Here is a 24,930-nt window from a genome sequence, read left to right on the forward strand (position 1 = left end):
GATCCGGATAGTCCCTCAGAAAGCTCTGCATGACCAAGTTGAGCACTTGTGCCAGACATGGGATGTGAGTGAGGTTGCCTAGGCCCAGAGCTGCCACCAGATTTCGGCCATTGTCACACACTACCAAGCCTGGCTGGAGATTCGCTGGCAGAAACCACACGTCGCTCTCCTGCTTGATGGCATTCCAGAGCTCCTGCTCTGTGTGGCTTCGATTCCCCAAAGAAATTAATTTCAGTATGGCCTGTTGACGTTTGGCCACGGCTGTGCTCATATCGGTCGTAACAGGCTCCTGCAGCGCTGATTCTGAGGAACTGGAGTATGAGGAGGAGTCAATGTGTACAGACTGGATTCCTGCAGTCCGTGGAGTTGGCAGAACACGTACAGCGCCACTCTCAAGATCTGTACCCGGCTCCACAACATTGACCCAATGGGCAGTGAGAGAAAGGTATCGTCCCTGTCCATGGGTACTGGTCCACGCATCGGTGGTCAGGTGGACCTGCTACTGACGGCGTTTAGTAGCGCACGTTTAATTTTTCCCTCCACATGCTTTTGCAGGGCAGGGACGGCTTGCCTGCTGAAATAAAAGCGGCTGGGCATGGTGTATTGTGGGACTGCCAATGCCATGAAGTCCCCTAAGGTGTCAGTCTCCACCAGCCTGAATGAGAGCATTTCAAGGGCCAGTAATTTGGCAATGCCAGCATTCAGAGCCTGTGCTTGGGGATAGTTTGCCGAGTATGGCCGCCTTTTCTCCCATGCCTGTGCTACCGATGGCGGTAGAGTGGCCTGGGAGTGTGAGGATGAACAGGAACATGGTGCTGTGGGTGGAATGTCACTGGGTCTCTGGACAACAGTGCCAGAGGTTCTTCCATGGCGATCCTGTGAGGAAGCCGAACCAGCTGTGTGTGAGCTGGAGGAAGAAGCTACAACACGAGCTGAAGAGGTGGTAGGTGGTGCTGTAGGTTGGCCTACGTCTTCAGTGTGTCTTTGTAACTCCACCACGTGCTTGGTCCACACATGTTTCCACAAATTTGTGGTATTGAGGTTGCTGACACTTTTTCCTCTTTTGACTTTCTGATGACACAGCTTTGTCATGATCCAGGACGGGGTTTCGCTTTGGCCCATCCTGATCAGACTGGGGGTTAATTGTTCCGCCTCTCTCTGGCAGAGGGCGGCTATTTAATGCTCACTGGACCTAGGTCCGGTGTCAGTTATACTCCTGCCCTCGGCTGAGTTAGTTGACCTTGTGCGTACGTGTGCCTTGTGCCTGATATCTTGCTTGCTTGTTTGGTTTTGATCCGGTTCTGTCCCTGTTACGAGTTCTGCCTGCCCCTCTTGTACTGCGCTACCTCTCGTGTATGACTCTCTGCTTGTGACCCGACTTCTCTCTGCTCGTCCCCTTTGTACCACGTCGCCCTCTTGTGTGTGACCTTTGGCTTTGTCTGACCACCCGTCTGTTTGTCCCTCCTGTGCCTCGTTTGCCCGTACTGTTGTGACCTCCGTTTTGCCTGACTCTGAGTTGTTGTATGGTGTCCTGTCATATCTGAAAGCAGGACGCTAAGCCCCGCCCCCTTGCAGTCACATGACCATAGGTCCTGTGCCAGTTTGCTAACTTCTGTGTCCGCAGGTCCTGTGCATCTTTACTTTCCGGCGCTGACTGGACCCTGACACCAATAGTTTGAAGCATGCATTGTCTTCTCTGCTGCCCTGCTCCACAGGTATCTTTTAGCACTGTTTCTGAACTCAGGACACGCGCACTGGCTTTGTGAGTGAGTGTAATGCGGTGTCTCTGACACAAATGTCATCTGCAACTGTGTCAAAAAAAGGACCACACACTGCAAGTCTTGGGAGCGCCCGTTTTGGCTTTTGGAAGAGGAATGCTCCTAACGGGTGCCGAAGTGGAGGCTACAGGCAACCAAGTCTGCCCCCTCCCTCTCCCTCCTGTTTTGGCCGTTCGGGGAATCTCTTCCTCAGAGCTGCTCCCACCACCTTCCTGTTCCTCATGCCATGATGGGTCAAGGACCTCATCATCTACACTTCCCTCTTCAAACACCTGCTTCTCCTGGGTAGTCTCGCCAGCACCGTACGCACTAGAAAGTGGCACCTGAGTCTCGTCATCATCTGATGCGTACTGAGGTGTGCTGACCATAGGCACTGGCCCACCCGTCTATTCAGATTCAGAGGGACAAAGCAGTTGCGCATCACTGCATACTCCCTCTTCTTCACATTCTTGAATGCTGCTTGGCTGGCCCCCTCTTTCCAAGCCAACAGATTCAGAGAACAGAAGTAGAGACTGTGATGGCTACTGTACAGGGCTCTCTGACTGCCTGGGCAATTTGGCAGGTGGTGAAGAGACAGATGGTTGCTCTTCTGTGCTCTGGCCCTGAGAGGACGTGGAAGTCATTGAAGTCGAGGCGTTAGCTGCCATCCATCCGACAACGGCTTCAATTTGTTCCTCCCGCAGCAGTGGGGTATGGCGATGTCCTACAAAGCTGCGCATAAAGGACTGTTGCCTGGAAAAACTGGGGGATGCTGACTCACTGGTGCCCGCAGCAGGCACAGAATCCCCATGTCCTCTTCCTGCAGAATCCCCACGTCCTCTCCCTGCTGAAACTCCACGCCCACGTGCCTTACTCCCTGCCTTCTTCATCTTGGTAGACTGATAAAGATAGGCAGAAAAGTACAAAGGGGGGGCTTAGTGTGCTTATTCCTGAACAGCTGCTAACAGGTATAAGAAACACTAATTTTATAAAGTGTGTGGACTACACTTTAATATGAGCTAATGTGGCCTACACAACTGTCAAATGGAGTGTTTGGTGAACTTTATTTTGTTTTGTTTTTTCAAAAAAACAAAAAGGATGTGACTAAAGATTTGAAAGCGATAGTATCACAAACTTTTTGGAGCTATTACAATGCAGGAAGGTAACCTACAATGCAAAAGATGAGGCTCCAAAAAGTAGGGTAATACTAATCTGGCTGCGGCTGAAGGGCACAAGCCAGAAAAAAGGCTCCTCTATCTACTCCTATATAGTGTTTGCAACCAACCAATGTAGATGGATATGGATGGATGCACACTAATAGGAGAATGAAAAATGAGCTGCAATAAAAGAAAAATATGTATGAGGCAGTGACGCACGCTGAGCGGCCTACAACCAGACGTAGCTGCAGGACACACTACAGCGTGAGCTGCACTCACACACAGAGACCTCTCAGACAGCCGTGAACAGTGCAGATAACTGGGCACTAGCACTGAAAGGCTGCAGAAAGGCTCTGCTGTCTACTCCTATAGTGTTTGCAACCAACGTATATGGATACGGATGGATGCACACTAATAGGAGAATGAAAAATGAGCTGCAATAAAAGAAAAATATGTATGAGGCAGTGACGCACGCTGAGCGGCCTACAACCAGACGTAGCTGCAGGACACACTACAGCGTGAGCTGCACTCACACACAGAGACCTCTCAGACAGCCGTGAACAGTGCAGAAAACTGGGCACTAGCACTGAAAGGCTGCAGAGAGGCTGCGCTGTCTACTCGTATAGTGTTTGCAACCAAAGTATATGGATACGGATGGATGCACACAAATAGGAGAATGAAAAATGAGCAGCAAAAAAAGAAAAATATGTATGAGGCAGTGACACACGCTGAGCGGCCTACAACCAGACGTGGCTGCAGGACACACTACAGCGTGAGCTGCACTCAAACAGTCCTTGCAGACAGCTGTGAACACTGCTGCAAGGAAAAAGAAAGCTACAGTGGTTGATTATGTAGCCTGGGTAAAGCACAATATGATTTGGAAAATCGCTATCTCTAACTGTCCCTCAGAGTCTTGAACAGCAGCCTGTCCCTAACTGAATTCACAGCAGAGTGACCCCAAAATAGCGGCGGCGGCGGCTTTTATAGTGCATCATGACATCATTTCAGCAGCCAATCACAGCCATGCCATTACTTAACATGCCTACATGCCTAACAGGATGTGCCCACACTTCTGAGGATTGTCATTGGCTGAATCAAATCAAACTGGTTCATAGCATTATGGGAACTTCCGATTCCGGTATTCGATATTCTAAAAGTGTCGGAACTCAGTATCGAAATTCCGATACCGCGAATATCGGCCGATACCCGATATTTGCGGTATCGGAATGCTCAACACTAATCACCAGTTAACAAGAGTAGAGTCTTTACTCAAACAACACTGGTGACAGTTCAGTTACCTAAAACAGATACCTACTTTAATGCATTTACAATCCTTTAGCTAAACAATGGGGTCCCTCTTCCATGTGCATCAGTTATGCAATAGATTAGTTTTTTACATTAATTCTGTAACCAAAAACATGTGTAATTTATTAGTAATTAAAATATATCGCAAGTATACGTAGACTTTGGTCCATAATCTTCATGTATCCTTTGGAAAGTTTTGATTTCTACTGACATTTGTTACCAGAATGGAAAGCAGAAGTTGTCAATGTCTGCAAAATGAATTTACACGCAATGTAAGAAAATGTAAGGTTGGACAACGAATCACCTAGAAGCGCTGCTTTTTATGGGGCACCTGAACGGTTGACGAACTGCTCATATGCTGCATGAATGGTAACCTGGCAATTAACTCCCAGCAGCAGATCATGATGCTGATGCCAGATGCTGCACATAGACACAAGCTAAAAATATTCTTCAAAGCTGAATTAACGTCTGTACATATAACGAATTTTTCACAAAGTGTAGACTGGCAATGAATTGTCCTCCGGTGTACAAAGCCTTCTGTTATTTTATAATATGTTAGAATGAAGAGGACCTCAATAAGAATCCTACTTATCAGTCCAATAAAATGAAGGTTGAACTGTACTTTCTTTCTTCTAAGTTGGGCTTGTAACCAACCGTCCCGTGCCTGAAAGGTAGAACGGGCAAAGCACGCCACACATAGCGAGTGTGTAAGCAGAGCTACCATTTGTAATGAGAAAAGGTTGAAGGAGGAGATAGGAGAGAACTCATCAAAGCAGCTCGGCAAGCATAATAACCTTGTAGAGTTGCAAATAAAATCTTTCTCTTCATCCAGCCACACTGTTTTACATCCAAGGAGCAAAATTCCAATCCGAATGAATAAAAGTACTGATAAAATTGCCCGACTTATCTTCGATGCGATTGAGGACACTCCACTCAAGAGGCAAGTAGTGGTTTCTACCTCCTGAAATAGCTCAGGTGTCATGGCCATAGTGATGAGCCTGTAGGAGATAAAGTAGAAAGATGTGTAAATAATCTTATGGGAAAAAAAGGGAAAAAGCAGCACTGCTATTATGGGGCTAATCCAGTCAATGCAGTCAACTGTGCATTGCCCACAACATAATGCCTGAGTCCATCAGACTCAGATGTTCCTTTGAAACCGCCTTTTACATTGGATAATATAAACTTCCATTACAATACAATATCTTTAAAGAGTCTTATTTAGGGGGAAATAAAACATGACACATGGTAGGACAGCTAAAATTGCTTTGAACAGCTATGCATTATGGTCCAGTTCAACATCACGCACACAGTAAGCCACCAAGCAAGTGTTCCCTTTAGGTCTGGGGGTTCGCTGTTCTATTTTTTCTCAATGTTTTTTGATTTTTATGTGCTTGGTAAAGTTCTGAATTGTTTCACCTGAAGAAACCAGGTGGAGATAAAGTATGTCACAAAACTGTGTCTCTAAACTCATGCACTGGATTGTAAATAGCTGAAAAACACTATCAGCTCAATCTTCAGCCGCTTTGATGGTGCACCACAAGTTTCCTCAAAACTGAATTTTATGGCAGATATACTGTAATATCCCACACTATATAGAAGAGTGGAAGTCTTAGAAGTGGAGGCCCTTTCTGAGCAAATTAGATGTTGGATGACAGGGGCTTCTTTGTTTTAGGAACCTATGGACAACAAAGCTTTTGGACCTCCAGTTACATTATGGTATGGTATATCTCATTTAGATTACATGTGTCTGCCTGCAGCTGTTACAAGGTGGAAGGTTAATGGTGTTAGAGCTATATTTATAATCCATACTAAGTGAGCACCCTCTTGTAGCAGAGGGACTGGACAAATTTCATCAAATAAATTGTATAATAGAAAAAATGCTAAAGGGCTGTCCAGCATAAAATAAAAAGATTTGATTTCTGTTTCAGAAATGTGTGCCGTGCCTGGAGGTGCTGATTAGAAAAGTTCTTTAAACTACCCATGACCACGTGTCAGTGTATCTGAAAAAGCAGTATTTCTTCCAATCCTGATAACCCCCACCCCTTCAATATGGTGGTCCACGGATGAAGAAATTAAATGTTTATACAATAATAAATATTATATCTTATGTTCCTTAAAACTCTGCTGTAGTAGACCTGGGCATCAACGTCACTACTAAGGCATAATAGACTATAGGTTTCATGTTCCACAATGATCTGAGTTTGTCATTCATGGATTAAACCTGGACATCCATTAACCATATTATACAGCTTACCTCTGTGTAGGGTCTACAGTGTTCTCGGCTATCTCCCCTCTGCCAGACTTGTCCCCTGCAGTGTGAGTCTTCTGCTTGGATCACTAGTCCTACATTATTGTCTCTGACCTCCTACTTGTGGTCAGATCTCTGTCCCCTGACTATGACTGAGTCCTTCTATGTTCTTGTTTGAGTTGTTCTCTGTTTCTATGACACGGTTCTTCCTCATTTCTGCTCTGAGCTCTTTGTTTATCCACAAACAGTGGCAGCATTTGGGAGATGTATAGCTTGTACAAAAACAGGTCAAGAAGAAGGTGAACATACCTGGGCTGTCATCCAAAGAGCCATATAAACAGAGCCAGCTACAAACTGAGGAATTGAGCCCTTTAGGTGTTAGGGACCATAAGGATTGAAATAGTCTGAGAAGATATTGTGCTATCTGAATATAATGCATGGAAAATATTCCAAGAGCAAGGTAGACAATACTGAAAAGTTATTAATATCAATGGAGTACACAGTAAAGAAGAAGGTATATAGAAATTATAAAACTGTGCTGGGTTTTGTCAAACAGGATAAATCAGCTGTGTATTTCTCCTTCCATCCCCTTTTCTTTCACCTGCTTTTTTTGCTAACAGCTCATTCCTTTGAAGAACTGAGTCCTATATCTCCACCCTACATAACAGCAAATGCGTTAGGGGCAGGCAGACCAGGGAGCTGCCTATGGCCCCTGCTTCTCCAGGGGCCCCCAGCCAGTGGCATGCTGCTAATAGCAGCAAGCCACGCTGCCGCTCTGGGGCCCCTGATTAAGAGGGGCCCGGCACCGCCCCCTCCCACTGATACAGTTGAAAGCAGTGATGGAGGAGAGAGCATCATGTGATGCTGCCTCTCCCAATTTGTAACGAATGGAAGCGGAGGCAGAGATGGCGAAGTTCACATTCGTTTTTATTTTTTAAGTGGAACCTCGGGACCATGGTTAGACCCCGAACACGTGGCAGCTGTCCCAGCGGCACCAAAAGGGATAACAAAAGTTACAGCAGAGTCCGTAATGCGCTGGGTCCTGGATCCGGGTAGTTGGTAAGGAGTCGGTTCCAGTGACCTTCACACAGTCCTTAGACTCGGATGGCTGTAGGCGGAACGGGATGGCTTAGGCCCAGATAGTTGCTGCTATAACCAGGTAACACAGGATACTGATATGCTGTGGAAACAGAAAGCATTAGACAATGCATAGAGACTGCAGATGCAGCGCAGACAGGTTAGCATGAGAACCGGATGTAGCAATGATAGCTACTCGTTGCTCCGGCGCTCTCCCTATGGAGGAGAGGCCAGAAATAGCAGCCAGTGCGCTGCCATTGGTTAATTGCACTTTTTGAATAATGCACGCCGCCCCTTTAAGAAGGCAAGAGAGCGGGCGGGCGTGCCCTAATAGCCCTAGCTACAGATCTCACAGGATGCCAGGAGGAGGAGGCAGGAGGGAGGACAGAATGCTGAGCAGCAACATTAGAGGCTCGAGGTGAGTGCCCAGAACGGAGAGCAGCGGCAGGCCTGGACGCAGCGCCAGGACGGGGGCCAGGTGTAACTGTGGCAGACCTGGGCGCAGCGCCAGGACGGGGACCGGGTGTAACACAATCACTCCCCCTCTGCCTGTGACTCAGCAGCAGTGGAGCTGATGAGAGGCTGAGACGCTCTGCAGAAGCCAGAGCAGCAGGGAATGAGGAGAGGTAAGGCCGGTTTCACATTTGCGTTTCCAGGCGCAGCGACGGCCTGCGCACGGCCGCCGCTAAGCCCCACCCCTGCCGCGCCTCCGCCGGTAGCTCCGCCTCCGGGCGCATGACGCTGCATGCGTCATGCGTCCCCTATCTTTATCACTGAGGACACAGGCCATGCACAGTATGCATTTTGGCGGCGCCTGCGTCCTTTTGACGGTGCGCCGACCAGCGCCAAACGCAACCTGTTGCAATCTGGTTGCGCTCGGCGCACCGTCAAAAGGACGCAGGCATCCTCAGTGATAAAGATAGGGGACGCATGACGCATGCAGAGTCATGCGCCCGGAGGCAGAGCTACCGGCGGAGGCGCGGCAGGGGGCGGGGCCGTCGCTGCGCCCGGAAGTGCAAATGTGAAACCGGCCTAAGTATTGTGTGTGTATGCATTATAGTGAATGTGTGTGTCTGCTGCACTATACTTTGTGTGGGGGACTGCACTATACTGTGTTGTGTGTGTGTCTGTGCCTGCTGCACTATACTATGTGGGGGGACTACACTATATTGTATTGTGTCTATGTGCTGCAATATGCTATGTGTGGGGGGACTGCACTATACTGTGGTGTGTGTGTGTGTGTGTGTGTGGGGACTGCACTATACTGTGTGTGGGGGGCTGCATTATATTGTGTGTGTGGTGACTGCACTATAGTGTGTTTGTTGGGTTACATTATACTGTGTATGTGGGGGCTGCATTATACTTTTTGTGGGGGCTGCACTATACTGTGTGAGGGACTGCGCTATACAGTGTGTGTATGGGACTGCATTATATCGTGAGTGGGGGCTGCACTGTACTGTGTGTGTGGGGGCTGCATTGTACCGTGTGAGAGAGCTGCATTATACTGTGTGAGGGGGACTGTGCTATACTGTGTGTGGGGGGACAGCACTATACTGTGAGTATGTGTTGGAGCTGCATTATACTATGTGGGGTCTGCATTATACTGTGTGTATGGGGCTGCATTATGCTGCATTATACTGTGTGTGTGGGCTGCACTATACTGTGTGGGGCTGCATTATACTGTGTGTGGGGGTCTACACTATACACTGTGTGGGGGACTGCACTATAATGTGTATGCATTATACTGTGTGTTGGGGCTGCATTATATTGTGGGGACTGAACTAAACTGTATGTGGGGGCAGCATTATACTGTGTTTAGGGACTGAATTATACTGTGTAGGGGGCTGCACTATACTGTGTGTGTTTGTGGGGGGGCTGAATTATGCTGTGTGTGTCGGGGGCTGCATTATACTCTTAGGGGGCTGCATTATACTCTGAGGGGGTTGCATTATACTCAGGGGGGCTGCATTATATTCTGAGGGGGCTGCATTATACTTTGTGTGGGAGGTTGCATTATACTCTGAGGGGGCTGCATTATACTGTGTGGAGGGACTGAATTATACTGTGTGTGTGGAGCTGCACTATACTGTGTGTGTTTGAGGGGGGTGAATTATACTGTGTGTGTTGAAGGCTGCATTATACTCTGAGGGGGCTGCATTATACTATGAGGGGGCTGTATTATACTCGGGGGGGCTGCATTATATTCTGAGGGGACTGTATTATACTTTGTGTGAGAGGCTGCATTATACTCTGAGGGGGCTGCAATATACTGTGTATGTGGCTGCATTATACTATTAGGGGGGCTGTATTATACTGTGTGTGGGGCTGCGTTATACTATGAGGGGGCTGTATTATACTCGGGGGGGCTGCATTATATTCTGAGGGGACTGTATTATACCTTGTGTGAGAGGCTGCATTATACTCTGAGGGGGCTGCATTATACTGTGTATGTGGCTGCATTATACTATTAGGGGGCTGTATTATACTCGGGGGGTTGCATTATATTCTGAGGGGACTGTATTATACTTTGTGTGGGGGGCTGCATTATACTCTGTGGGGCCTGCATTATACTGTGTGCGGGGGCAGCATTATGCTTTGAGGTAGCTGCATTATCCTCTGAGGAGTCTGCATTATACTCTGCGATGGCTGCATTATGTTCTATGAGCGGACTACATTATACTCTATGAGGGAGCTGCTTTATACTCTGGGGGTTGAATTATACTGTGTGAGTGGGACTGCATTATATTGTGCATTATACTCTGAGGGGGCTGCATTATACTCGGGGGGCTGCATTACACTCTATATCATTTCTAGTTATAATTTACATTGGAATTTAGAAAGCAGAATATACTTAGTTGCTATAGGCAAATACAATCTTTTTCTGAGTGCTGTGACATCATATAAAATCAAATGGCATCTAATGGTCCACACTAACTTATTACTTATCATAAGTCCATCACAGTCCTGGTCATTTTGACATAGGAATGGTACCACACACTGTCCTGAGAAATGCTGAATGTGAACAGAGCCTAAACAAAAATAACTGTGCGGTGAAAATAAATGGTCAAAATTTCAACCAAAATATATGCGTGTATTAGCTATGTGACCAGCTTGATAAAAAAAAAAACCTGTCAGGGAGCACACCAGAGGGATCACGCAGATCCCACCGCTGCCACCAATGTGCCGCGGGATGCAACTGTGCTGCCTACAATCATCAGAACAATTACACAATTATCTGATGAGTGATGGACGAGGCTGCAGCTGCTTCCACTACTAGACCAGTTATTGAGGAATTCACAGTGCGCATATAGTATATACACCTTCGATTACAATACTTGGAATATATACTGTATATTCTCCCACACGATCACTGCCAACTACACAATAATAAAAGGACCACTAATAGTTGCCAACACCAATTGTTTATACAGGCTGACTGGACACCCATTACAGGTAGCGTATTGCTTCGGGGGTGCGGTTTACAGAGTAAGAGGAAAAGACCTATTGAATTCTATATAATTAATCTGGAAAGGTAGGCAGTGTTTATAAAAATAAACAAAGCTCTTACCAAATGGGAGCAAAAACTGGTTGTGAAACCACATGTGCACATAATTGTGAAAGCAACTCCCTTCATTACAACAGTCCAAAAAATGCCCCATGTAGTGTCAAATCCTTTGAAAACTACTGCACATATCAATAAAGGTAGACCAAATAGAGCACCAAACTTGTAGACGCCATCATGTAAAAGTCCTATATATATGCAGTGCTCATCCTTGCATGCTCAGTTAGCATTTTCAACTATGCAAACCCTAAGGCTATGTGCACAGAAAACCTCGCATTTTCTGCGCGTTTTCTGCGCGGTTTTTGTGCAAAAAACACGCGTTTTTTATGCGTTTTTTTCCGGAGCGGTCCCAGCCTCATAGAAAATAGCTAGAAATGCGGAACTTTCCGCAAAATTAATGAGCATGCTGCGTTTTTTCCACTATGCGTTTTTTTCGCAGAAAAAACGCATCAATATGCACAAAAAGTGCGGAATTCATTCAAATGAATGGGAAGCTTCTTTTAAGCATTTTTTAAGCGTTTTATTTGGTAAAACCGCAAAAAACCACTTACGTGTGAACGCAGCCTTAAAATACTCTTAGGCCAGTTTCACACGTCAGTGGCTCCGGTACGTATAGTGACAGTTTTCTCACATACCATGAGACACTGACACACGTAGACACATTCTAATGAATGTGTCTATGCAGATGTCAGCGTGTTTTCATGGACCGTGTGTCCGTGTGCAAAATACGCTGACATGTCCGTTTTTGTGCAACAGCACGGATCACACGGACCCATAAAAGTCAATGGGGCTGTGTAAACACGTACCGCACACGGATGGCATCCGTGTGCTATCCGTGTGCGTTTTTAGAAGTCATAGGGTCAACATTGAAACCAATTTTTTCAATACACGGACATAGACACACGGACAGCACACGGATCACACACGGATGGTACACACGGACATACGGATAGCACACGGATCACACACAGATGGCCTACGTATCCACACGGACAGCTCTGGTAGGCCGGGGTCACACTAACCGACGCAAAATACGGTCCGTAGTTTACAGGCGTAATACGGATGAATGACCCCTAAATAGTGCTCCGTATGTCATCCGTAAGCAAGGTGTGGTCGCGTATTTTGCGCATGTAAGCATCCGTATGTAATCCGTATGCCATCCGTATGCTGAGATTTTCTCGCCGGCTTGCAAAATGGACATATAATGGAGCCCTATGACAGGTTTTATAACACAAACGAAAGAATAGATATAGACACATAGAATACATATATATATATATATATATATATATATATATACACATGTCATTGAGACACATATATATATATATATATTTATATTTCACAGAGTTCTTCATAGCAGAATAGCCGCTAATTCAATTGCCGGCTTTTGTCAAATCATTCCCCAACCCAACATGAAATGACACATGGTTTACATACAGTAAACCATTTCATTTCATGTTTTTTTTGTATGTCTTTCATTAGTAATTAGATGAGGGTTGATGTGTAAAATTTGGGAGGTGTAGGTGTTAATTTAAGGGGTTAATTCGTTGTAAAAAAATGTGTGGGCTCCCGCGGTAATTTGTCAATGCGGGAGCCCACACATTTTTTTACAACAAATTAACCCCTTAAATTAACACCTACACCTCCCAAATTTTACACATCAACCCTCATCTAATTACTAATGAAAGACATACAAAACAAAACATGAAATGAAATGGTTTACTGTATGTAAACCATGTGTCATTTCATGTCGGGTTGGGGAATGATTTGACAAAAGCCGGCAATTGAATTAGCGGCTATTCTGCTATGAAGAACTCTGTGACATATAAATATATATATATATATTTGTGTGTCTCAATGACATGTATATATATATATATATATATATATGTATTCTATGTGTCTGTATCTATTCTTTCTTTATTAAACCTGACAGTGTGAGTTTACTGTATAGCGCACTGAATTGCCGGCTTTTCTAAAGGACACTGGGTGCGTATTTCTCGCAAGTCACATGTGTGGTCCGTGTGTAATGCGTATTTTTTGCGCACCCATAGACTTGCATTGGCGTACTACGGGCGTAGTAAGTTCACAATCGCAGCATGCTGCGATTGGCACGGACTGTAGAATACAGACGAGAAATATACGGCTGGTGCGAGGGACCCCATAGAGAATCATTTGTCCGTGTGTAATGCGTGCTTTTAACGCCTCTCACTCGTCCGTATTCCTTTCTAGTGTGACCCCGGCCATACCAGTTTTTCCGGTACCGGAATTATCTGGATGTGTGAAACCGCCCTTAGGCTGGAGTCACACACAACGAATAAAAAATAGGTCCCATTTTAATGGTACGAAATCGCACAAAGATTTCTTGTCCAGGGATCCGTCTGTCATCCCATTTTCCGGCGATGAACCGATTTTATTCGCATCTAAGCATCAAATTGACATCCAATGCTAATGCCTGATGCTCTTTCCTGTTGACCTGGAGAAGTCTTGCGATTTAATCGCAAGTCACACGTGTGGTGCGTTTTCAATGCATTTTTTAATCGCATCCATAGACTTGCATTGGCGAATCCGATCCGAAAATCGGTGACAATCGCAGCATGCTGCGATTGTCTCGGTCCGAGGAAAGGATCAGATAAAAAAAACCATGATGGGAGCAGCAACATAGAATAACATTGGGACGAATGCAATGCGATTTTTTATCGCATTGCATTCGTCCGATTTTATTGCTAGAGTGACTCCAGCCTTACGTTTCATTTAAATTCAATGTTCATTCCATTTGGTTTTAAAGTATTCCGTTTGTATGGCCATTCTAGTTTTTTAAAATGCGGACTCTATCTCCACCTCTTCTTAATGGAGGAACATGATCAATAATGTGGAATTTTCAACTGTTATTCCGCATGTCCACACTCAGTGAATTGCTTTGGTACTGTTAAATCTAATTGCTTTTTCCTTATAATGTCCTGATGATGATTCACGCAGGTCTTAGGCTATGTTTCCACTATGAGCTTTTTTTGAGCTATTGGATGTTGCTGAGTTTCTGTACCATTTCTGCACACATCAAGTAATATAGGATACTTGAATTTTTTTGAAAATTCACAGCATCAAAAACTCACCAAAAGCTCATCGTGGGAAAGTAGCATTAAAGTCCCAGGTTGTCTCTCCAACATACCACAGATTACATGGACATTTAAAGGGAATCTGTCAGCTGTTTTGGCCGCTATAAGATGCGGCCCCCCGCCTTTAAGGGCACATCTACAGCATTCTATAATGCTGCAGATAAGCCCCAGGTACGATCTGAAAGATAAGAAAAATAAGCTTTATTATACTCACCCGGGGGGCGGTCCGGTGCGGTCCAGTCTGATGGGTGTCGCAGGTCCGGGTCCGGCGCCTCCCATCTTCTTGCGCCGCCGCCCTCCTTCTTGCTTCCTTACTCTAGACATTGCACTTTGCGCATGCGTACTTCTCTGCCCTGTTGAGGGCAGAGCAAAGTACTGCAGTGCGCAGGCGCCGGGAAAGGTCAGAGAGGCCCAGCGCCTGCGCACTGCAGTACTCTGCTCTGGCAGATAAGTATGCCTGTGCAGGCGCGCGATGCCGGGCAGCCATGAAGCAATCAGGAGGGCGGCATCGCAAGAAGATGAGAGGCACTGGACCCGGACCTGCGACACCCATCGGACCGGACCACATTGGACCACCCCCCTGGGTAAGTATAATAAAACTTATTTTTCTTCACTTGCAGATTGGACCGGGGACTTATTTACAGCATTATAGAATGCTGTAAATAAGCCCTGAAAGGCGGTGGCCGCATCTTATAGCGGCCAAAACAGGTGACAGGTGCACTTTAAGTAAATACAGTATATAACATTCTGATCCACAAGTTAAGAAATGTTTAATGTGACAAGTGTCTTGTGTAACAGAATGAGAAAAACTACTGCCATTAATCAAATGATAACAATTCACGCATCTAAGGCAGGGGAAACAGCCCATCCCTTGCATACCTGTCAAAGATGGTTAGAAACAAGTTTGAAGTTTGAAGAGGTCCAATATCTGCACGGACAATTTTATCTGTAAGATTCCTGGCACTTCTAATACAATAATTATCTAGATATTTGTTGCACTGTTAGCAGGATACCAGATTCCCCAAATGCTCAGGGTTTGTGAACCTTATTTATTATCACAAATACATTCTTGAGCAGGATAAGGCTGCTTGTTAAAAACAACCTACTACAGTGGCTAATAAGCGAGATCCCGTGTATGTGAGGCAAGTTTGTGTTTTGTATATTTCATAGGTGTTTTCACAACAGTTATCTCCATGTTGTCTATACACATTCTAGATAGTCACTATATGGAAAGGTCAATAAAGTGACACTCCCTCAACCAACATGGAAGTACATTTAACGTCTTAATGACTTTCGGTGGCCGTTAAGGGGCCTTATTCCTCATTGTAGAAAAAGAAGAAAAATTTGCCAGCTCACTATAAATCATCCAGTCTGTAAAAAATCATGATCCGACCAATTATGCAATGTGTAGGAAAAAGAAAAATTAAAGTCCAGCTCCTGGTAAAAAATTTATATTCAAGACTTTACTACTACTGCTACTACGACTGCGACTTTTGACATAGAACGATCACGTTCAAAATGCGTCACTTTTTTTATGAACTTGTCTTGGATTCTATTTTAAAATTTTGAAGGAATAAAGTCTTGAATATTATTTTTTTTTTAACCAGGAGCTGGAATTTAGTTTTTCTTATGCCTTCTTTCACAGTGCCTCTTTTATACTGCACTGAGAAATAAGTGAATAGCGCTGCCCCGCAGCCGAAATTCCCGAGGGTGACAGCTGGGGGCCGACTAACCAATTAAATACCGTTGTCAATCCTGACAGTGATGTTTAAGTGGTTAAAGGGGTGTTAAAAGAGCATTTTTGTAACCATTGGACCCCCGCAATTAGAACCGCTGTGGCCATGGTTACCATGGTACCCTGAAGTCATGTGATGACCTCAGGGTACAGTTGCCTGTGAAATCCAGCTATAAGCAAGGTCTTACAGTTAGGGCCGGCTCCAGGTCTTCGTGGGCCCCAAGCGAAAGAGTCTCAGTGGGTTGCTTTAACACATACCACAATTCATGATGCACAGATACGGCAGAGAAATATAGGTATACTGTAGTACAATGCCAAAGATTTCATTTCTTACATTACAAGAGTTAAATATATTATAAATTCTACAATAGGTCAGAAACTGGACAGTATAGTCCTCCCTACAGTATTATGGGCACCACACAATCCTCCATACAGAATAATGAGCCCCATATATTGCACCATACAGTATTATGGGCACCACATAGTGCTACATATAGAATCATGAGCCCCATATAATGCTCCATACAGTATAATGAGCTACATATATTGCTCCATACTTTATAATGGGCCCCATATAATGCTTCATAAAGAATAATGAGCCCCATATATTGCTCCAAATATAATGGGTTCCATATAATGTTCCATACAGTATATGATGGGTTTTATATAATGCTCCAGTATTTGATGGGCCCCATATACATAATAGGTCACATATAGTGCTCCATACAGTATAGGATGGGTCCCTGTCATGGGTGTGTCAGATGCTACAGACAGTCACTCTGTATCTGGCTGCAGAAGGTCTCTGTGTTTGTCAATGCAGACACCTTCTTAATCCTTCTGACTTTTGGACCCACTGGCAACCTCTCTCCAGCTCTAATTGACACACCTGGACCTGGGTGTTTATAGACTCCCAGTCTGCTTCAGGGAGCCGTCGGTGATATTCATATTTTCTACTTGTGAAGGCTTGCAGCTATAAAAGTCGGCTTACTTCCTCTCTAGTGCTCTTGGAGGAGGTTTGGTGTTATCTCTCCTCTGGAGTTTGCTCAAGCTAAATGTATGTGTGTGTGTGTATGTATGGTATGTGTATGTACATTATATGTACAGTGTATGTGTGATCCATCGGATCATGGATAATTTGCTGATCACTGGGGATTAGACCTCTGGGCCCCCCTAGAGATTTTGAGAACAGGGCTCTGCAGTCTCTTCCTGGATGGAGCAGAGTTGTGTATGCTCGGACTCTGCTCTATTCATGATCTATAGAGCTGTTGAGCGCTGCACTCGGCTATTTCCATCAGTTCCATAGACAATGAATAGAGCAGATACCAGATGATACAGATACCAGACATATAATGTAATATTAAACACAAATTAAATCCCCAATCATTGGAACCACAAAAGTATAGCACAACTCAAAATTCAACATAATACAACCATATACCCTATCAAGACAATTAAGCAAGAACTAGGGATAAAAAGAGTTTTTCAAGCTAAATAACAAATTTTATTGACATAGAATTAAAAAACAGAGCATCATTGCTAATGCAGGCATAAAAGGGTATAAATAACAATACTGCACCTTACAGAGTATAATATCAAAAACAAGCTATAGTAAATCAGCTCAAGCACAGAAAATTATTATGAACCAACCCCCATTTAAATTTTTGACCCAATATAGGTATTCAGCCTCAAATGAGGAAACAAGGGGTAAAGTGTCTATTGCTAGAAAAAGTGCACTAGTGCTATACTGCATATGTAGTTAAACCTATTACCATAAGTGAAAAGTGCAAACAGTGCCACAATAAACATAAGGTGCTGTAATCACACAAACTTACATGGAGTAAGAGAAAATGCTGCCCCAGCCTGCTGCCCCTACGCGCATTACGCCGCAGTTTCTTCAGTTGTATTATATAATGTAATAAATACATGTTTGGGCTCTGCTGTTTCCAGCAGTTATTACAGAATGACAAGGATGCGCTTTGCACACATGCTGTCACGTGCCAACTAGAGTGTCAGCCACGTCTTCAGTGTTCTATTCACTGACAGCGGACACTAGTTGTCACCTGATTGCAAGTATGACTGCACTGTAGCCAGCAGAACCGAATGCTAATGGATATATATATATATATATATATATTTATATATTACACACACATACAGTATATATTTCTCCATCTCAGTGAAAAAATATAAATACATTGGGGCAAAAAAGTATTTAGTCAGTCAGCAATAGTGCAAGTTCCACCACTTAAAAAGATGAGAGGCGTCTGTAATTTACATCATAGGTAGACCTCAACTATGGGAGACAAACTGAGAAAAAAAAATCCAGAAAATCACATTGTCTGTTTTTTTTTCATTTTATTTGCATATTATGGTGGAAAATAAGTATTTGGTCAGAAACAAGCAATCAAGATTTCTGGCTCTCACAGACCTGTAACTTCTTCTTTAAGAGTCTCCTCTTTCCTCCACTCATTACCTGTAGTAATGGCACCTGTTTAAACTTGTTATCAGTATAAAAAGACACCTGTGCACACCCTCAAACAGTCTGACTCCAAACTCCACTATGGTGAAGACCAAAGAGCTGTCAAAGGACACCAGAAACAAAATTGTAGCCCTGCACCAGGCTGGGAAGACTGAATCTGCAATAGCCAACCAGCTTGGAGTGAAGAAATCAACTGTGGGAGCAATAATTAGAAAATGGAAGACATACAAGACCACTGATAATCTCCCTCGATCTGGTGCTCCACGCAAAATCCCACCCCGTGGGGTCAGAATGATCACAAGAACGGTGAGCAAAAATCCCAGAACCACGCGGGGGGGACCTAGTGAATGAACTGCAGAGAGCTGGGACCAATGTAACAAGGCCTACCATAAGTAACACACTACGCCACCATGGACTCAGATCCTGCAGTGCCAGACGTGTCCCACTGCTTAAGCCTGTACTTGTCCGGGCCCGTCTGAAGTTTGCTAGAGAGCATTTGGATGATCCAGAGGAGTTTTGGGAGAATGTCCTATGGTCTGATGAAACCAAACTGGAACTGTTTGGTAGAAACACAACTTGGTGTGTTTGGAGGAAAAAGAATACTGAGTTGCATCCATCAAACACCATACCTACTGTAAAGCATGGTGGTGGAAACATCATGCTTTGGGGCTGTTTCTCTGCAAAGGGGCCAGGACGACTGATCCGGGTACATGAAAGAATGAATGGGGCCATGTGTCGTGAGATTTTGAGTGCAAACCTCCTTCCATCAGCAAGGGCATTGAAGATGAAACGTGGCTGGGTCTTTCAACATGACAATGATCCAAAGCACACCGCCAGGGCAACGAAGGAGTGGCTTCGTAAGAAGCATTTCAAGGTCCTGGAGTGGCCTAGCCAGTCTCCAGATCTCAACCCTATAGAAAACCTTTGGAGGGAGTTGAAAGTCCGTGTTGCCAAGCGAAAAGCCAAAAACATCACTGCTCTAGAGGAGATCTGCATGGAGGAATGTGCCAACATACCAACAGCAGTGTGTGGCAACCTTGTGAAGACTTACAGAAAACGTTTGACCTCTGTCATTGCCAACAAAGGATATATCACAAAGTATTGAGATGAAATTTTGTTTCTGACCAAATACTTATTTTCCACCATAATATGCAAATAAAATGAAAAAAAAACAGACAATGTGATTTTCTGGATTTTTTTTTCTCAGTTTGTCTCCCATAGTTGAGGTCTACCTATGATGTAAATTACAGACGCCTCTCATCTTTTTAAGTGGTGGAACTTGCACTATTGCTGACTGACTAAATACTTTTTTGCCCCACTGTATTTATATTTTTTAGAGGTTTGGGGAGACCAAATAGAACTTTTGCTACGGGGCCCTGTGATTGCTATGTACGCCCCTGCTTGCAGGTTGATAATAATGAGGGCAATCTGCCTTGGTTCCCATTGCAAGATTGCCCTCATCATAAGCAGTGTATCAGGCAGTGAGGGGTGCCCAGACACATGTCATGCACAGGGACTCTAAGCTATTAGTTTGCGTCCCTGTCCCACATTACTGGTAGAACAAAGTCTCTGAAAAAATGACACAGCTCCAACACCCCCTCAAATAAAATCCAGTGAACTCTGTGCTCCAAAATCCAAATGCACCCCTCCTTCTAAGCCCCACTGTGCCTAAACCACAGTAAGCAGCCACATGTTTGGCATTTTTGTAGTGGGGAGAGCACACTTAACAATTTACAAGGTGCGTATCACCACAAGCACAAGCTGGGAATAATGTATAAGGGGGGTGTTACAATGTATGGGGGCTCTAGACTCTATGGGGACACAATGTTTGGGTACTAAATTGTCATATTTGCAATTCTCCACAATAAAGCACACCGGGGTCAGGGTCGGACTGGCCCACCGGGACACCGGTGAAATGCTCGGTGGGTCTCAGAGAGAAGGAGGAAGAAGGGAAAATAAAAAATTTTAGTGAGTCAGGCCCTTTAAAACTGCAGAAGGCAGAGGCGTGCACGGGCGCGTGCATGCAGTCCTGACCCACCGCAACGTTGAGGGCCGGCGGCACCACCCGGTGAACCCAGGTAAGCGCTAGGGGCCCTGGGCGAATGTGTGGTGGGACACATACGATAGGGTCCGTGAGTCAGGGGAGACTGGTGCCAGTGCTGGCACGGGCCCCCCTCTAATACTCTCCTCTCCTCATTCCTGGCAGCTGTACTGTCTTCAGCGCCCTCTGACTCTGCGATGTCTCAGGGCAGAGGAAGCAATGATGTCATCACTGCGCGCTCAGCCTCTCTGTCCTGAGCATTGCAGAGCCGAGAGAGACGCTGAGTGTACCGAACCTGCGGTGGGAACAGTAGAGGTGAGTATGTGATTTTTTTTATGTATGCACCATTACATGGGGCCCATAACACTGTATGGAGGAGCATTACATGGGGCCCATAATACTGTATGGAGGAGCTTTACATGGGTCCCATAATACTGTGTTGAGGAGCATGGGGCCCATAATACTGTATGGAGGAGCATTACATGGGGCCCATAATACTGTATGGAGGAGCATGGGGCCCATAATACTGTATGGAGGAGCATTACATCGGGCCCATAATACTGTATGGAGGAGCATAACAACGGGCCCATAATACTGTATGGAGGAGCTTTACATGTGTCCCATAATACAATGTGTAGGAGCATGGGGCCCATAATACTGTATGGAGGAGCATTACATCGGGCCCATAATACCGTATGGAGGAGCATGGGGACCATGATGGGCCGAATGGAGGAGCATTATATGGGGCCCATGATGTACTGTATGAAGGGGCATTACATAGGGCCCATGATGTACTGTGTGGAGGAACATTAGATGGAGCCCATGAAGTACTGCATGAAGGAACATTACATTGGGCCCGTGATGTGCTGTATGGACGAGCATTACATGGGGCCCATGATGTACTGTATGGAGGAGCATTACATGGGGCCCGTGATGTACTTTATGGAGGAGCATTATATGTGGTCCGTGATGTACTGTATGGAGGAGCATTATATGCGGTCTGTGGTATACTGTATGAAGGAGCATTACATGGGGCCAGTGATATACTGTATGAATAAGCATTTTAATACTGTATGGTGGACTATGTGGTTGTCCATAATACTGTTTGGAGGACTATGTGGTTGCCCATAATACTGTATGGAAGACTATGTAGTTGCCCATAATACTGTATAGAGAACTATGTGGTGCCCATAATACTGTATAGAGGACTCTGAGATGCCCATAATACTGTATAGAGGACTCTGAGGTGCCCTTAATACTGTATGGCAGACTATGTGGTTGGCCATAATACTGTATGGAGGACTATGAGGTGCCCATAATACTGTATAGAGGACTATGTGGTTGCCCATAATACTGTATGGTGGACTATGTGGTTGCACATAATACTGTACTGTGTGGAGGAACATTAGATGGGGCCCATGAAGTACTGCATGAAGGAACATTACATTGGGCCCGTGATGTGCTGTATGGACGAGCATTACATGGGGCCCATTATGTACTGTATGGAGGAGCATTACATGGGGCCCGTGATGTACTTTATGGAAGAGCATTATATGTGGTCCGTGATGTACTGTATGGAGGAGCATTATATGCGGTCTGTGGTATACTGTATGAATAAGCATTTTAATACTGTATGGCGGACTATGTGGTTGCCCATAATACTGTATGGAAGACTATGTAGTTGCCCATAATACTGTATAGAGATCTATGTGGTGCCCATAATACTGTATAGAGGACTCTGAGATGACCATAATACTGTATAGAGGACTCTGAGGTGCCCTTAATAATGTATGGCAGACTATGTGGTTGGCCATAATACTGTATGGAGGACTATGAGGTGCCCATAATACTGTATAGAGGACTATGTGGTTGCCCATAATACTGTATGGAGGACTATGAGGTGCCCATAATACTGTATGGAGGACTATGTGGTTGCCCATAATACTGTATGACAGACTATGTGGTGCCCATAATACTGTATGAAGCACTATGTGGTTGCCCATAATACTGTATGGTGAATTATGAGGTGCCCATAATACTGTATAGAGGATTATGTGGTTGCCCATAATACTGTATGGCAGACCATGTGGTTGCCCATAATACTGTATGGAGGACTATGAGGTGCCTATAATGCTGCATAGAGAACTATGTGATTGCCCATAATACTGTATGATGGACTATGAGGTGCCCATAATACTGTATAGAGGACTATATAGTTGCCCATAATACTGTATGGTGGACTATGTGGTTGCACATTATACTGTATGGAGGTCTATGAGGTGCCCATTATACTCTATGGGGGACTATGTGGTTGCCAATAATACTGTATGACAGACTATTATGGTGCCCATAATACTGTTTGGAGCACTATGTGGTTGCCCATAATACTGTATGGAGGTCTATAAGGTGCCCATAATACTGTATAGAGGACTATGTTGTTGCCCATAATACTGTATGGAGGACTATGAGGTGCCCCTAATGCTGTATGGGCAACTATGTGATTGCCCATAATACTGTATGGAGAGCTATGTGGTGCCCATATATTGTACTATACTTGTATTTTTTATCTGTGCATCTGGAATCATGGCATGTGTTAAAGGGGCCCACTGTTACTCTTTCCTGGCGACGACACACAGCAAGATGAATGCCAGCTGCAGCTATGACAGGGCACTCTGCTCTGTGACAGGCCATGCGCCGACGTCACATAGTAGTTACGTTAAATGACTCCTGCAGCCTTTGATAGGCCAGTAGCCTTTCAATGTTACTGCTATGTGACATCAGCATGCAGTCTGTCACAGAGCAGAGCACCCCGTCACAGCTGCAGTCAGCAGGCATTTTAATGATCACGCCAAATATGAAGCCACAAGAGGATGCCGAGGAGCGCAAGAAGGTGAGGAGAATTCCCCCTGTGAATGGGCAAGGTAGTTGCCATTGGGGCGGACATAGGGGCCCAGGGAGGGAACATTATTAAAGTGGAAATAAGGGCCTAGGATGGGGACATTGAATAAAGGGGCCCAGGATGGGGACATTATTACTGGAAAGGGCCCAGGATGGGGACCTTATTAAAGTGGACATTGTGGTCCAGGGTGGAGACATTAAATAAAGGGGCCCATTATCTGGCACCTTATTAAATAGAGGGATGACATAATTACTGTATGGAGGTCAGGATGAGGAACATACATTATTGGTTTATGGTGGAAAGTGGGGACATAATTACTGTAGGGCCCAATCATGGGACATTATTACTGCTGTAATTTAATTTACTTTTGAGGTTACTGTCTTCCATGGGGGAGAACAAAAGGGAGTCCTGCTACTGTACAGGGCGGCACCATGTCTTTTTTTCTTCATCTGACATAGTGTAGAAGTCGGGGAAAATAGTGGAAAATGTGATCTGGAAGCAATCTGATATAGATAACTGTGTTATTTTCTGCAGACGAGTCCTGGCTGGAAGAAGTGATGGTGGTCTGCACTGGATGAAGATGAAAGACTTCAACTACAGACGTCACCAGAGAGTCAGTGTGCTACTTGTACAATTACACTATATATTGTATACTGTGTACAGAGCTCCTTTGTATAATGTCACTGGTGATCACTGTATTATCGTTACACTATAAACTATATACAGAGCTCCTGTGTATACTGTCACTGGTGATCACTGTATTATATGTACACTCTACACTATATACAGAGCTCCTGTGTATACTGTCACTGGTGATCAGTGATTTATCTGTACACTGTACACTATATACAAAGTTCCTGTGTATGTCACTGGTGATCACTGTTTTACCTATACACTGACACTATATACAGAGCTCCTGTCTATAATGGCACTGGTGATCACTGTATTATCTGTACACTGACACTATATACAGAGCTCCTGTGTATAATGTCACCGGTGATCACTGTATTATCTTTACACTATACACTATATACAGAGCTCCTGTGCATAATGTCACTGGTGATACCTGTATGACCTGTACACTGACACTATATACGGAGTTACTGTGTATAATGTCACTGGTGATCACTGTATTAGTTGTACGCTGAAACTATATATACAGAGATACTGTGCATAATGTCACCAGTGGTAATATTAGTATTATTAGTATTGTGTTTTTTTATTAATGATCAGTATTGTAGTACTCTCACTCTGTGGTGGTAATTTGTGATCTGGTCAATATTTGGTGGTATTTCTCATGTATGTGGTAGTATTTGGTCACCATTTGATCTGGTCATGATGTGACTGCATTAATCCCCTGTATGTGGTATTATTTGGTCACTATGTGGTCTGGTCATGGTGTGGCAATATTTGTCTCCTGTAAGTGGTATTATTTGGTCACTATGTGGTCTGGTCATAGTGTGGCGGTATTTGTCCCCTGTATGTGATATTATTCAGTCACCATGTGGTGGTAATATGTGGTCTGGTCATGGTGTGGCGGTATTTGTTCCT

At 44.7% G+C, this 24,930-nt stretch overlaps 1 protein-coding gene across 1 annotated transcript; it reads right to left on the minus strand.

The window, feature by feature from the left end:
* Window positions 1–4,316: 4,316 nt before the first annotated feature.
* On the minus strand, window positions 4,317–6,640 carry LOC141100302 (gap junction beta-1 protein-like). The gene is made up of 2 exons (XM_073588685.1): window positions 6,474–6,640; window positions 4,317–5,217 (listed from the first exon to the last, which is right to left on the minus strand). Exon 2 carries the CDS (start codon window positions 5,205–5,207, stop codon window positions 4,524–4,526), a length of 684 nt encoding a protein of 227 aa, XP_073444786.1. The 5' UTR covers window positions 5,208–5,217; window positions 6,474–6,640; the 3' UTR covers window positions 4,317–4,523.
* Between the last annotated feature and the right edge of the window lie 18,290 nt (window positions 6,641–24,930).

This window comes from Dendrobates tinctorius, unplaced genomic scaffold (genome assembly GCF_039654945.1).
Source record: "Dendrobates tinctorius isolate UK_male_01 unplaced genomic scaffold, ASM3965494v1 ptg000011l, whole genome shotgun sequence".
Taxonomy (NCBI): domain Eukaryota; kingdom Metazoa; phylum Chordata; class Amphibia; order Anura; family Dendrobatidae; genus Dendrobates; species Dendrobates tinctorius.

What these genes read in the sequence shown, in the direction of transcription:
- LOC141100302 (XM_073588685.1), bottom strand. Translation starts at nt 5,207, where the DNA reads ATGGCCATGACACCTGAGCTATTTCAGGAGGTAGAAACCACTACTTGC.